This window comes from Furipterus horrens, unplaced genomic scaffold (genome assembly GCF_987537825.1).
Source record: "Furipterus horrens unplaced genomic scaffold, mFurHor1.1.pri manual_scaffold_15, whole genome shotgun sequence".
NCBI lineage: Eukaryota > Metazoa > Chordata > Mammalia > Chiroptera > Furipteridae > Furipterus > Furipterus horrens.
Genome location: NW_028327185.1, coordinates 23,495,035 through 23,511,292, shown reverse-complemented (window position 1 = coordinate 23,511,292; position 16,258 = coordinate 23,495,035). Strand labels below are relative to the sequence as shown.

Sequence of the window (16,258 nt, the reverse complement as noted above, 5' to 3'; positions counted from 1 at the left end):
ATCTTTTCCTCTGTTTTTTTTTTTCTTCCCTTTTTTCCCCCCTTCTCAAAGCAAGCCCTTTATCATTTGTTGCTATACTGCTTTGGTAGTAACAAACTCTGTTAGCTTTTTATTGTCTGGGATGCTCTTTATTTCTCTTTTAATTCTAAATTATAATCTTGCTGGGTGAGGTAGTGTTGGTTGTAGATTGTTGCTCTTCATCATTTTGAAGAGTTCATTCCAATCTCTTCTGACTTGAAATTTTTCTGTTGCATAATCAGATGACAGTCTTATGGGAGCTCCCTTGTAGGTAACTAACTGCTTTTTGTCTTGCGACTTTTAAGATTCTCTCATTTTTATTCTTTGCCATTTTAGTTATTATGTGTCTTAGAGTGGGCCTCTTTGGGTCCATCTTGTTTGGAACTCTCTGTACTTCCTGGGCTTGTGTGTCCTTTTCCCTCATCAGGTTAGGAAAGTGTTCGTTCATTATTTCTTCAAATAGGTCCTTGATCTCTTGCCCTCTCTCTTCTCCTTCCTGTATTCCTATGATGCAGACGTTGCTATGCTTCATGTTGCCCCAAAGTTCCCCTAAATTATCCTCAATTTTTTAAATTCTTTTTTTCTTTTTGCTGCTCTGATTGGGTGTTTTTTTCTACCTTGTTTTCCAAATCACTGGTTCAATCCTCTGCTTCATCCAACCTATTTATTCTTCTAATGTATTATTTATTTCAAATATTGCATTCTGTATTTCTCACTGGTCCTTTTTTATGGTTTCTATGTCTTTTTTCATGCTGTTGAGTATCCTTATAATCATTATTTTGAACCATATATCTTATAAATTGCTTGCCTCCACTACATTTAGCTCCTCTTCTGGAGACTTCTCTTGTTCTTTCATGTGGGCCTGTTTCTTTGTCATCCCATTTTGCTTGACTCTGTTTCTACATATTACGTAGATCTGCAAACACTCTGGTACATGCCTACATCAGATGCTGCCTGTGACTGGCCCTGGGAAAACTGTTTGAAGTTATCAGCCATCCACATCTCATGGCTTTCTTTGCTGAGCCAGGATGTGTGCAGACAGAACTCAGTGTGAACCAAGGATGGCTTTTACCAGCATTGGATCTGGGAGAGGGTCAGCTAAAATCTCAAAGCACCCAGAGATCTGTCTTTGCCTGTAGGCTGTCTGTAAGACTCAATCACTGAAATAGCCTCTGGCTGTGTACCCCTTGGCAGGGCTAGGGTGGGGTGAGAGGGATTCCTGAGGGTGGGGCTCATGCTTCTCCACAGGCTCATGCCACATGGAGGGAAATGTTCTGCCCAAAAAAGATGGCTTCTCTAATATGGGGAATGACTGAGCACAAGGATGTTGACAGCTGACCCTTTAGCTTTCTCCCCAGACCCACCAACCCCAGACTTTCCACCAGAGCCCAGGGTAAGTGGCTGCAAATGAAGTTTTGTGTGTTGGCCCTTTAAAAGGGTGTATGTGTCTTCAGCTGTCTTTCCCTGGTGAACAGAAACCCTGCTACTTTTCACAGTTGTATGTTATTTGGTTTCCTTTCCCAGTTCTGGTGCTGTAGGCTGGGGGCCCAGCTTGGGATTTAGACCTAACACTTAGGGGAATGTCCCTGGCTGCTTAAATATTCCTCCAAAACTTCAGCAGCTTCCTGTGAGAGCCAGCCAACCCTCTCGCACTTCCGCACTCCTGACCAGTCTTGATGCAGGGATGTAGTTTCTTGCTTAAGTCCTTGGTTTTTATAAAGGCTTCTCTCCAGCTTGTGTTCAGTTGGTTATTCAGGATTAGTTTTCTATCACTTACCTGTAATTTCAGTTTGGTCCTAGGAGAAGACTAGCGTAGCTTCCACCTACTCTGCTACCATCTTGGATCTCCTACCATTGTTTTAATTAGAAAGACAATTTGAATTAAATTAAAATAGTTGGGGGTAATCAGGATTCAGCTTTATGAATTATTATATTCCCCTAATAATTTATGACTTAAAGAAATAAATTTTAAACAAGATGTCTTTAACCTGGGAATCATGATATCTCTAATTAGTCTGCAAAATTCTACAGGACGGCCTACTTGTAACTTGTCCTGAGAAGATGGCTTTGGTCAGATTTGTAAACAGGCCCATGACCTAAACAAGGTTAAGACAATGCTCCCAAGTGCCTGCTCACTGGTGTGCCTGACTAAGCCCCCCTCACCTTCAGTGACATCTACATGACTCCTGTCCTGCTTGTGGCAGTCTATCATTTTCAGCTCTGCCCCGTTTCCTAAAACAGCTACTTTTCATGTGCTTATATTAACCTTCAACTTATTTTTGGTGAATAACTTCATTTTGGTTCAGCTTTTACAGTTTTATCCTGGTTCTGAGGCCTTTAAAGGTGCTCTGAGGATGACTTTAAAAGAATAACAAAATCAAAGTTTAACCAATAAGAAACTTGTATAATTCGTCTGAAATTCTAAATTTTACCCTAAACACTGAATGCATTAACAATCAGAAATAAAGTTTCCTAAAACAAATAGCCTGCAACGAGATTTTCTCTTCAATATAACATAACTGCTCACACCATCAGGCCCAAAGCCCTTTCATTTAATAAGCCCGTTAAAGACATACTGCTAAATCTTCTATCAGCTTATCTTCAAAGTAATGTTCTTCTGTTTCAATCCAGGACTTTTCATATCCCTGAAGGAAGAGATTGACAGCCCGGTGCCTAAAAGATAAGCACAGTTTCAAACACAATGTTGTTTTGTTTTGTTTTTAATAAATTAAAAAGGTATTAAGTAGTGCTTTATCATCACTACATTTCTATGTGCTAGAAATAAAAATAAACTCCCTACAGTTGATTGGAGAGGCGCTCTTTGTAGGGGACAGAGCAAGGTTTCTGAACTCAAATATGACTTTGGATTTAAATCCTGGCCTCACCATTTCAAGTTATCTAACTTTGCCAACTTTCATTTCTCTAGTTTATAAATCTAGGATAACTTCATATACACTTCAGCTTTGCGGGACTTAAAATTAGATTATATATATATATATGTGTGTATATATACATATATATGTATATATGTATATATATAAAGCACACTGGATAGATGCTCATTAAATGGTAGCTTTTATGATATAAAGAGGTTCGGGGTAAACAACGTACTAATTCTCAACAGAAGAATTACTCCGAATGTGAGCTGCACCCAACACCAGCCCCAAGGATTACAGAACAGGATACGCCAGGTGAGCTGTCTGTGAGCACAGAGCCGCAGGTTTAACCCAGGAATAGCGACGAGCAACAGGTGCCCACCACGACGTTACAAAGACACGCATATCAGATTCCCGTGAAAGAGACTAAGAACGGATAAGAGGATGTCAGAAGTGCCAGAGTGAGATGGCGCCACGGCAGGATGAGAAGCTGAGCGTCACCACACAAGCAGCAGGCTGCGAGCCCTGAGGTGTGTAGTTAGGGTGAAGAACAGCCAAGAAAAGGGGGTGGAGGAAATGCCACCTGGAAACCACCATCAACACTTGTACTCAAGAGAGGCATGGCCTTGAGGGAGGGCCCGGCCTCACCAGCACATCAGAGTTGCTGTGCGGCCTTCAGACAATGCCCAGCAGAGCCCCCGCAGAAACCCCGACTCTGTAGGCTGAGGTGTGGCCATTTCTCACAGGTGGGCTAGCGCATTTGCTAAAAGCACCAGGTTTGAGAAGCCCTGGAATAAGGGATACCATTTTGAACATGGCATGTCAGAGACAGTAGGACAGCTGACTCTGTGACAGCATAGAAAGCAGCTCAGAACCACTGCCACCAACCTGAGAGGAGGGAGTAAGCAGGTGTATGCGGAGGTGGCAGCGAAGGGAAGGGCAAAGCGGCTGGTTCAGAGAAACCGTGACGAGACCTGGAGAATGGCCACATAGGAATCACAGAGAGGCATGTCCCAGGTGACTAACTGGTGACATCGTGGCTGAGGCCAAGAATTTAGAAGCAGCTCCCAGTTCTATACTCAGTGTGACCAGGCAGCGAAGAGGCCAGTGGGCTTGGTGACGGGAAGGTGGGATTGTTCTTTAGCTTCATTTATTCTTTAATTCCCTGCCTTATATAATCCATTCATTCATCCATTCATTCACGTACTGAGTGTTAGTGTTTTAGGTGCTGCAGGTATAAAACTAGACAAAACTCTAGAAGCTCAAGAACCTGAGTCAGACAGACAAGCAGCTTCTGTACGTAAAAGTCATTTAACCCTTGCATTACAGACCCCAGCTCTCTGAGAAGAACCAACCAAGAAACACAAAGTCAGTCATGACATGGAGGAGCCAGTAGGTCTGCCTTCTTCTCTTGCCCCGCCGCACTCCTGCTAAGGCAGAGGCTAGGCTCCATCACTTATGAGGAAGCATCACTTCAACCTGCTACAAGCATCACACGGCTCTGACCTTGGCAGGTTGTAGAGAGGGGCCATGCGGAAGCAGGCGACCACCGCCCTCTTCCTCTGCTTTGAGAGCAGCTTGTGCCACACCGCCTTCTTAGACCTCTGCGGGTGCTCCACCTGTGGGGGGTGGGGCGAAACAGGCGGGTCAAACCCCAAACTCATGGCGACAATTTGTATTGAATAGCTATGCCTTTTAGCTAAAACTTTTTGCAATTTAAATTCCAAAAGTACCTTAAAATTATGGAAAAGCCCATGTTCTAGAAGTTACTCGATGCTAAATTTGAAATAGTTTGAAATGTTACATATTTTCTTAGCAAAAATATAGTATGTTCCCAATAGTGCGTACTAGAAGCTATGTCATCTCTAAAATCCAAGAAACATAAAGCCATTGCATAAAAATGAGTTTGCATCCTTTTCCACATTTGGTTATGGTTCTAAAACACATTATTTGTCTCTACAAAAAAATAACCCATTTTTACTTATGTACCCATTTTAACTAAGTTTATCATAAGAGTTACAGCAATAACATACATAGAGGTAGTTGAAGAAAATTCTAATGGAAATTCTACTGTTCCTTAATATAATAGGTTGGCAATAAGATGACCAGGCTTCACGAACACATTACTAGGAGTGAGTGAAAGGATTTAATTCTGCAACAATGTTAAAATATATAAGTATTCTGTTAGGGACAAATGAGAATTTAAAAGCTGTAGTAAATATGCAAGTGAGCTATTATTTAGCTAATGGTGTTTGGAACTCCACGTGAAAAAAAAGATTAATTATAAGTATTAGAAAAGTCCCAACATATAATTCTAAATTAATTAGTAATCGCTAGGCAATTTCACACTTTACTTCCCATACTGTAATATCTCCAACGCATACACGTATATTTCTGGAAGAAATAAAAATGTTATGTTAGCTGAAAAAATAAGACTAAAACTAAATTTATTATCCTTTGCAGTAAATGGTCAAAATACTACTGTAATAATGCTTGAAGAAAATATTAAGAATGTTTGGCCTCTAGTCATTTAGAAATTTTAAGAAAGCAACTTATGTAATTTGACACTTGTTTCTGTGACCCTCTTCCCTCCACGGGATCAATGAACACTTTTTGACAATTATCCACTTCAATCTTCTTCTCAATGACTGTGTTAAATGAAACAAAACCTTGCTGACACTTAACAGAAAACAGAACCAAGGGTAGTGTTGTTCACTAGACCCAACGCATACCAACTTAAATCTCAATTTTGAGATCCAGGACTGTAAACGGTAGCTCTTATGAGAATGTGGCCTTCTATCAGCATGGGGGACAGTCAACAAACATGATTAAAAGCCTAGGCACTGAAGATACAGTAGTTGCCCCGGCCATGTAGCTCAGCTGGTTAGAGTGTTATCCCAGTACACCAAGGTTGCGGGTTCAATCCCTGGTCAGGGCACATGCAAGAATCAACCAATGAATCCATCAATGAGTGGAACAACAAATCAATGTCTCTTCCCCCTCCTTCCTCTAAAATCAATTTTTTTTAGATTATATTTAAAAAAGATACAGTAGTGAACATGGAAGAAAAGGTTTCTTCCATTATAAAGTTTACTACTTGGCATAGCATTTTATTGCATAAGAAAAGGCCTTAAATAGTCAGTTTTCCTATAGATCAAGTAACTGGACATCAGTAAGATCTGTGATCCAAACACAGACACTGAATGCCTGGGTGTGTGATGGGCTTGGCTAGAGTTTGAACGTTAGAAGTTCCAAGGAGACAGCTTAATCTCGTGAATAAAATTATCAGATGTACAATACAAACTATACATCACAAAGGTTGCCGATATTGGAGATAAATTAAATAAAACATTTCCTGTGCACCCACTGTTCTGGCACCGAGTTTAGCAAGTGAAAGGATTCTTTGCAAACTCAGTTACAAGTTCACATTCGAATAGAGGAATTAAAGACATGAATTCTCCACACAGGTATCTTCCACTCTTCCCTGTCCTTTGATAATTGGTTATCACTTTTTACTCCTATCCTTAACATGAGAATAACACTTGGCCTTGAATCTGACTCCCTTAGTTTTTTCTAGACAATTCCTACTTCTCCTTTAAGATATGCACAGGGATCACCTACCAACTTCACAACTAGATCAAGTCTGGGCCCTTTTATACCCTCTTTGGCACAAGGTATCTGAGTGAGCTGTCTCGTTACACATGTACCTACTGAAGTGTCCACATCCTGTCCTACAGCTCCGGTGACTTGAATAGAGAGACCTCGTTCAGTCCCAGTGTCTGATGAGTTGGAAGCTGGCAGGTGGCTGTGCCCTCAGATGGGGCGGTGCCCTTGGGTGGGTCCATGCCCTCAAATGGGGTGGTGCTGTCGAATGGGGCACATCCATGGAATGGATGGCAGCTCAATGAAATGAATCTCACCACTTCACAAATGACATTGTCCGTTATGATTGGATATATTTATGAAAATATAAAATCCAAATATAATAAAACCATCAGATTTCAATATGCTTCATTTGATGTATCTAAAATTCATTCAAGCAAATCCAGATATGTGCATGAAAACCAGGAAGAATTAAACACATATGATAGAGTAATGATGCCAGAAAGGGTCCTCTAACAGCCATTTAATTACCATTTAATAATATTCTTAAAATGTACATAATTCTGGAAATACAACTCAGACTTTATGTACACTTCAAATTTCTTTACCTCACATCCTGTCATTTGCTGATGGATGATAGTCTGTGTTTATTTGATGTTTCATGAAAGTATAATGGAGAGAGGGAAATGTTAAATCCCCTATATTATATTTTACATTATATTACATTACTCATATTATAGCGTTACAGAGGTAAAACACATCAGTGGCCATATGGTGGGAGAGTCCCCAAGTTCCTTCTCCACCAAGTGTAGTGACAAAGCATATGGCACTGGTATTATTTAACTGCCCAGGACAGGGGCAGGACCTCAGCAGATACTATGTAACTGGAAGTTATTTTTTAAATGTGTATTATTGCACTGCTAATATGTCCTGCAAAACAATAAGGTGACAAAATTCCTGCAAAACAGGGCATTTTACTATTTTATGTGCATGTCAGGTAGGCGCTGTCGCGAAGCCCCAATGACAGAAGGCCGTGTTACAGAATAACCCTCATGAGACATAAGCGGAGACTGTCTCTATGTTGCAATATTTTACTTACACCACAGGATCCTTATACAAAAACATAACCCACCAACTGATAATGTTGCAAATATTATTGGTTTGGAAATTCTTGAGCAAAGATAATAAATGGGAAACTCAAATACACAGTGAGCTTTATAGTTTAAAATAGGATACAATTGAAAATTATATAAAAACAATAACTCACATGGTTTTAATATCAATGCATTGTTCTTTAAATGCAATTTATTGCTGATCTTGGAGAAAATCAGCTCAAAAATATCTCTAATAAAAGAAAAAAACTTAAACATAAGACAAAAAATTTAAATATCAAACCAGTGAAAGATAGTATCTCTATGTTGTTATGAGTGATTAAGTGGTAATAAAAAATGATATAAGCATAAAACATTTGAAATCAGGTGTAACTCCTAAAATTATTGGTAGAATGACATAAAATTAAGTATATAATCATAATTATTGGTATGATTTTGGAAACATCTTGAATAAAATCAGAAAACAAAGGCCTTGATCTCCCCAAATACATTGTCTCTATATTGCTACAAAAATAATGAGCTTAGAAATTATATATTTTAGATATTAAGTACTCCTGAGTCATATACTCTTTACAATGAATATGCTGAACATATCATCTTTGGGCCCAAGGTAACAATTTAGTACACATCCTCTTTTTAAAATGTTTTTGCCTGAGTTAGGCAAAGATAACCGAATCAGCACACAATCTCACCTGTTCAAGGTGGAACAGCACATTCGCTATATCCAGGACCCTTTCCACTGTCTTCTCGGGATCTGAACTGTCTTCCGTCCTGTTCGGTAAGTCTTTGTAAAGCGCCATCTGCCATCGAATAGCAGGATCCTCCAACTGCAGGACAAAGAAAAAAGTTCAGCAAGTACAAGGCTGCAATGTAAAGGGGGCCAGACCTATGTCGGAAGAGGGCATCTACAATTATGTTCCGGCACGCGGCATAGTATCAAAACACTATGTAGAGGTCAGGACAGAAAAGGGATTTGCAGGCAGGAAAGCTACCATCTGGTGTGAAGAGAAACATTACACAGAAGTTTACAACTGGGATCGTCGTCGTCGGCAGCCGTCCGTCTCGAGAGACGATGGTGTAGCTTCTTAAGAGTCTATCTGCACCGCCGAGAATGGCTGTGCAGTCCGACTCGGGAGTGACAGTGTCTCCTCCCGTGTTGAATCGACATCTTGCGATGACGCTGGAGTGTCCTCTCCAGTGAAGCTGAAGCTACAGAGCCTGGGCAGGGTGATATGGAGGGTCTGCTGTTGCCCATGCAGCAGACCCCCCCTCTCTTCGCAGCTGAAGGGCCCAAGGGAAAGACGGAGTCAATACAGCTTGGCTTCAGGTGCGCCGCAGGAGTTGCCGGTGTTGACTACAACGTCAAACCGCCTTAGGGACTCCGGCTCCGGATTTTCTGTCGGGGTTTACTCCCTTAGCCTTTCCCCTGAAGAGGTATGCCGCAAGGCAGCGGAGGTTTTTTGGAGTCAGAGTTTTCCTTCTCTGATGTGCCCTGACTGGAAGACCGAACCAGCGACACTTAGCTCGCAGGCCGACGCTCAATCCACTGAGCCAAACCAGCCAGGGCAAACAACTGGGATAAGGGCTACTGAAAAGAAATACAGGGCGCCATGAGGCTTAACCCAGTCTGTTGGTGGTTGGGAAGATTTCCCCAAACAAGTGAAGTTCCAACTACGATTTAAGGATGAGTTGGAGATACTCAGGAAGAGGAACAACACAAAGTTCTTTCATCTTTCCCAGTCAAACCCTGAAAGATGTGCACATTTACCCTCATAGACAATGACAGAGGATCACAATTACCTATAAATACAGCTTAGTCTCACTGAAACAAAAATCAATTAATATGATAAATGGAGAGCTATACAATCATGCTCTTACAGTCAAGGGGCTTACACATGCTTCTTCTTAATACTGTCAAATTTCCTGAGTGGAAGATATAACTGAGTCCTGTATGTCTCTAACAAAGATGATCATAAATCATAGAGCTGACAAAAACAAGCATCTTTACAGGGGATAAAAGCACACTGCTCCATAGAAATAATACAGACCAGCTCTGCCATTAAGAACAGCAAAGCAATCACTCTCTCCCCCTGCCCCCCCACTTTAACATATTAAAAATGGGAGGCCAGGGCCATGAAGCAGAAGTGAATGGACAACATGGAATCCTCGCACTTCTTCACCTGGGAAAGCCTAATTCAAAATGTCAAAAATAACTTTCATCTGGAGGCAAATGAAGAGATGGAGCTTCATACTCTGGATGACTTGTAAACACCATTTGTCCAGTGGTAAAACAAAGTGCTTTCTCTCCACAGACTTTGTTCATCTGAGGACTGTACTTGGTATATCTAGGTTTTAGTATGCATCCTTACTTACATTTGGCAAAACAACTATAATCTTTATTCTCTCTAATATAAAATTATTCTCCCTATCCCCAGAACTACCATTCTACAATTTTAAGACAATGTATTTAGGAAGGAGCTAGGAACAAAAGCTTTGTTTTTGTTTTTTGCAAGTCTGTATGTCTCCCTAACATGTGCCTACCCCTAGTGTAAAAAAAGTGTAAAATGAAATGTCAAAAAATAATGTTTATGCATTACCTCTATATAGTCAGGTCTCATTCATCGGGAGGAGAAATATTAATTAGAAACATGTTTCCTCTCCTGTTCTCCTTTCTTCCCAACTCCCCAATACACAACACAGACCGTCCGAAGCATTCCTCTAGAATATAATGGAAGGTTTCCCTGTGCATCCAAACATAACCTTTGTATGGGGCCATTTCCTGAAACCAGCATAAAGCCTGTCTCCACTCAGCAGTGCTCGTCCTAGACGATGGTCTTCAAAGTGTGGCCTCGAGTCCCCCAGGGATCCTGAGTGCCTTTCAGGGGAACATGATTCCCTCTAACACCTGGGTTCAGCTGGAGGCTCCATGAACATTTTTTAAATGTTCAAAATCTTTTGCTATCTGGAAAGAGATTGTGCTCTCGTAGGAATTAATCTCTTAACTTGGGAAGGTTCTTACTAAATGTGTGACTCAGCACACATCCAAGTGCACAAAAACTTTGCTCGAAGTAAATATTTTGGGTTGTTAATATTGTAATGGTATGTCTCACCTTTATCATATTATATTCCAGAGTATTAAAAGCAAAAGAATATGATTTGAATCTTTGGAAAGAAATATTTTAATACCCCGAAAGATATACATTATACTGTAGTCACTAGTTTATGGTATTTGGACACTTTCGGAATCTAAAGGATTCCTCATCAAACAGGCTGAGTGAAAATGATAAAAATTGCTACGAATGGTTTATCCGCTAATATCAAAAAAATTTCCAAGTGACAGTCCATGCTTACTCGAGTACAAAAACCACTGCCAGAATTTTGCTTTTCTACCTGCATTAAAAAGTAAGTGTTACTGTGGCTTGCATTTGTATTTTCTTCTAAATGCACACTTGCTTTTCTAGGTAATTCAATTATTCCTATTACAGCAATTCTTAACATCTTTTATGTACTAATGGCTCTTAAGTACAGTATGCATATCTAATTTCTGAGCCCTAGGTATAAAATGTCAAATTCTTACAAAAACCTGCCTCCGTCTCCCAAAGGTCCTCAAATTCAGGTACATGAAGGGCATTTCGAGCCTTTATTTCAACTTATGACATGTTGTTTTCAAGGTTTGACGATCTCTGATGAGCTGTTTTAAAAATATATTTGTTACCTTGGGGGCTCTTAATACAAAAGGATTTTCAAGTAGGATAATGACTGATTAAAATAATACATTTTCACTATCTTAATTGCTAAAGTAACATTATTTAGAGTGTTATTGCATAGAGACTGACCAATGTACAGACACTAAATGCGCTTTAGATCACATCAGGCTTACCTTGCCTTGCAAATGGATGTTACTGCGGATTATATCTCGGACTTCATCCTCAGTATCTTTCTGTCAAGAAAGAAATGTTACCGAGGAGTCTTATGAAGCATTACCTGTTATAAGTCAACAGAAATCACCACACCTCTTTTAAAACAATTCCCTTTTAGGATTTGAATGCATGCCACACATTTTGGGGTCTCTTTCAGATAATTTCTTGCTCCTGCCATGTTTTCAAACAACCCACTTGAACTCCGCAGTAAGTGCATTAAGACTCAATGGAACTGCGTTTCCCGTTCACGACAGCGGTGGGGGTGGGGAGAAGCATATTCCCTGGGGTTCAAACTGAAGTACGGTAAGTTCCTCCTTGACATGTCCACAGAGTAATTTAGCACTTAAAACATGCCCCAGCACGCAGTGCCAAGGTGCACACCTGACAATCAGATATCAGACAACAGCCGGCAGAACTGCACCTACGCAGCCGCTGCCAGGCTCTGCTCATTCGCCCAACTCAGATACACAGGGGCGCTGCAGAATATGGCCTCCAACCACCATAAATAAAGCACAGCAGTCCCACGTATACTTTTGAAAATAGTGTCCTCATAAGTGTAGCCATGAAGATAAAGAACAGGCCGTAAAGAAATCTTGAGAACCCAAAGCTCGATGCTCGCAGAGCTGCTGACTGAAAGGTGCCCATCTCACCCCGATCAGACCACACATTCTGCCCTTATCACTGAAAAATCGCCCTGCAGAAATCTGACTGCACCGCTTGCAAAAGCTTTACATAGGTGTTCGTATGAAAGCCATTTTTTTTCATTCGGTGACTCGTCTATCTTTTCCGTGTGGTTCCTGAAAGTGCCCTGAAGGTGATGAACATAATTTAGAAATAAAAACAGCCTCCCCCCAAATAGGCAGTCGTTTTCATTTTATCTTGAGTCCCAGGGCCAGTGCAGAACACATTACAAAGCATTTAACGCAGACAACTCCCGGCCAAGGGCCATGAGACAAGCGCACACGCGCCGGGTCTGCAGGTCTGCGCAAACGCGAACAGGACGTACCATGCTCAGCCGATTCTTGGCCAGCGCGATGAGCTCCTGGTCCCCGGGGGCGCAGATGTTGAGCCCGACGGGCAGCAGGCGCTTCAGGGCGGCCACGATGAGCGAGGTCTGCACCGAGTAGCGGTCTCCTTTCCGCCTCACCTTCTTCCTCTCCTGGTCGGACACCGCTGCCTGCGGAACCGGGACAGGAGTTGGGGTCTGTCCGCTTTCCTCCCACAACTCTGCGTGTTTCTAACGTGACTGTGGTTGCATCTTCTGCATTCTCTGCTGGTCCTATTTTTGAAAATCTTACTGAAAACTCCTTTTCTCTTTCCCTCTGAGCAATTTAGCAATTTTAAGTCCTACTCTCAGATTCTCAAGCCATTACGATTCACTGGAGTGCATTTCTATTTAATTTTAGAAGGAAAACACACAGTGTAATTCTAGAGAAGCTTATGGATATATGAAAACTCCATGATGATTTTAGATATTGTATTTTTTATAATTTTTAATACTTAATAAAAAATTAAGGGAAAATGGTGTATTTTTGCTTTGACAAATGCCTGCTTACGCACACACAATGTACATAAACTACTATAAGATATATTTCCCTTCCATGTAGTCTGCGGCTCATCTCCCCAGGGCCTTACCCCAACCTAGTGCAAACAGACATGATACACTGATCGGTGTTAGCTGAATATTTGAGATTATCTCTGGGCTACCCCTCTGCCATGCCAGCTCACGGGTCTCTCATGCTTTTGTGGAAGATTACGTTGAGCCACAGGGTCACCTCAAATGTCAGAGTCTAATTTTCACTGGGGAGTGAGTATTCCTCTTGCCATTAAAGGGTATGTTCTAATGTCAAAATTAAAATAATTGTCCCCTACCCACTTCTTTGTGCATGTCAAATTTCTTTGTAGCAATAAATCAAACATTGAAGATATTTCCATAGAAATGACATTATAATAGCTTTGGGCTAATGAGAAAAAAGCAGAAGAGAATTTAATTTATAAATAGTTTACTTTCCCCAAAAGAAGGGAAACTACATAAGAACAGGATGCTAAAAGTTTTTCCCATAAATAGGGAAACAATGGAATCATCTTACAGTAATGGCAGCTTACATATTATGTTGTATTAATTACATAATATATTACAGTATATCGATATCTATCTATACTCACCTATATGTATGTATTTACTCCCTTAGTAAAACAATGCCACAGATTAGCATATTTGACTCCACTGTGTGAACTAGAAACATTATTTCTGGGAAAAAAAGGTTATTGCACTTATATAATATAAAATTTCAAGAACATATGCAGGCAAAAAACACAAAAATAAACAAATAAATAAATAACAATAAAAGTAAGGAAGCAAAGCATAACCACCAATTTCTAAATTTTTCATCAATACTATTTGTTTTCTCTCTTGTCCTGGAGTGTTAGTAGTCGTATAGCAAAAAGGCTAAAAGGTATGAGAAAATTTGGGGAGAAAAACATTAAAACGGAGAGGCTCCTATCCATCACTTTGCTTTCCCCCCAGAAATAGGAGTGAATTTTACCAGCGCGCGGTGCTCACAGACGCTGCTCTCCGGCTCCCAGGGCACGCAGTGCTGAGCGGCGCTGCCCGGACGAGAGTGGGGGCAGAGGCAGAGGATTCACCGTCTGCCCTCAAGACCTGTGCCCCAGCTTGAGTCTGCTAATACCCTTCATCCTCCCGAAGGGAACCCCGGCCTGTGCCGCCCTCTCTGCCTGTTGTCATCACCCCTGGCCCACACTGACGAGGTGGAAAAAGCCATCACCGTGTCCAGTGCAAACACCCTGGAACGAGTGCTGCCCATGCAATGTCTCCTGGGGACTGTCTCCCCCGAGCTGCTCCAGCTGTCGGCCTGAGGACAGGAAGTCGCCCTCTTCCACTGGGTTTGGGAGCACAGTCACATGAACCAAGGACGAGGGTCCCAGGTGTGCAAAGCTTCAGCGTCTGGTTCTGTGTAATCATGTCAGACACATGGCATTTCACGCTCCAAACAAAACTGAAGGTGGTGAGCGATGCCAGTCCAGGGGGTCACTGGCGAAGCCACTCCCCTACCACAACTGTCCTTGGGGTTCAGTAAGGCACCCCTCCCACACAGCTCTCTTCCCGTCATGAGCAGAGATGGGGGCACTGGTTTTCTTAGCCAGGGGCCACTTGGCTGCACATCACAGGCCACTGGACAGCATACTGGCTGTGTTACCCAAATAATGTATTCATTTTCTTACTTAGTGATAATTCAAAGGCAAAGGCACACGTTTTAAAGTGTTCTGAAAGGAAGTTCCTCCATTTCCCAACACGTGTGACAGAGAAAATACAAATCCGGCAGCCTACTTCCCATCTTCTCAGTGACAACCCAGAATTCATCTGTGTGCTTCTTCAAAAATGCAGCTAGCTATTTAGAAGGCTATATATTTGGCACACATAACACACATATATTTACTCTTGATGCTCCCTCCACCCATCAGTGGGTTTTCTTTCCACAGTTTCAGTCACCAGCAGTCAACCATGGTCTAAAATATTAAATGGGAAATTCCAGAAATAACTCAACAGATCTTTGGAGGCAGAGGAAGACCACTTTCATATAACTTTTATTATAGTACGTTGTTATAACTGTTCTATTTTACTATTGTTGTTAATCTTTACTGTGCCTACTTCATAAATTAAATTTTATCATACATATGTTTGTGCATGGTCAGGTACTATTGGAGGTTTTAGGCATCCCCTGGGGGTCCTGGAAGGTACTCCCTGCAGATAAGGGGGGGCGGCTATACTTGATATTGCCTAGTCCCGAAGGGCTATTTTGCAAGTGTGTGTGTTTGTGTGTGTATGTATTAAGCAAGTCTTTTTATTCTGACATGTTGGCATCTTGAGTCTTGCTGACCTTTGCCCATTCTTCCCAGGGCAGTCAGTTCCTGAAGCTAGAAACTTACCTGCCTACAAGCACATCTTTCATATACAAACCAACCAATCTAGCATCCACATTCCTGAATCACGCCCTCTGCCTGGGCCCAATCTACCTTCCCTAATCATCCAGGCTGGGTGCAGCAACCAGGGCCAGCTCTTACGACCCAGAACCCCCAAAATTACTCAAACCCGCCAATCTTGCACCTGCTCCCCCTGCCTCACCTGTCCCTCCTCCCAGAAACCACAGTAAAGGCTCTTGCCCACATTTCTCCTCACTCCGCCTGCTCCTGACCAACTGTGGGGCTTCCCCGCATGCTCCACCGTACACTGCACCTTCTGTTTCTAGCAGGCTGTGACTAAAAACCTCCTGCCTGAGAGTCATTTCTGTGAATGTCCTATCACATGTGAATAAAACAAACCCTGGGCACCCCGGTTTATTGAACTATGTGTTCAGTAAACAAGATTACCTAATCTATCAAATTCCAGTTATAAGCCTTCAAAATATCTAAAAAGGATCAACCAATTAAAGTTGTATTCAGATATTTTTCAGTGCCATGACACAGTATAGAAATACCTTTGACATCTTTGACTTGGTGTCAGTAATAAGGAAGGACATGTTGTTGATTTCATTCTGGACGACGAAATTCTGTTCTTCTCTTTTGAAATTCTGAGAAGTTGCAAAGGAAATTTCAGTTAAAATCACATAAACAAGAAGCCCAAGTGATCAGAGGCTGCAAAGGACCTAGAGAGGAATATTGACTTCATATGTAAGACTTATCAAGAAAGGGAACAAGTATTTGTCGACTA

At 41.5% G+C, this 16,258-nt stretch overlaps 1 protein-coding gene across 2 annotated transcripts in view; it reads right to left on the bottom strand.

Annotated features, from left to right (window-relative positions):
* The window catches only part of RYR2 (ryanodine receptor 2), a 550,937-nt gene that overhangs the window by 84,033 nt on the left and 450,646 nt on the right, over window positions 1–16,258 (bottom strand). For both annotated transcript variants that reach the window (XM_090263510.1, XM_090263509.1), the window contains 6 exons: window positions 16,026–16,118; window positions 12,536–12,706; window positions 11,490–11,549; window positions 8,302–8,436; window positions 4,401–4,513; window positions 2,595–2,691 (listed from right to left, as the gene is read on the bottom strand). In XM_090263510.1, the coding sequence (XP_090119636.1) occupies window positions 2,595–2,691; window positions 4,401–4,513; window positions 8,302–8,436; window positions 11,490–11,549; window positions 12,536–12,706; window positions 16,026–16,118 (669 nt within the window). The remainder of the gene's footprint in view (window positions 1–2,594; window positions 2,692–4,400; window positions 4,514–8,301; window positions 8,437–11,489; window positions 11,550–12,535; window positions 12,707–16,025; window positions 16,119–16,258) is intronic.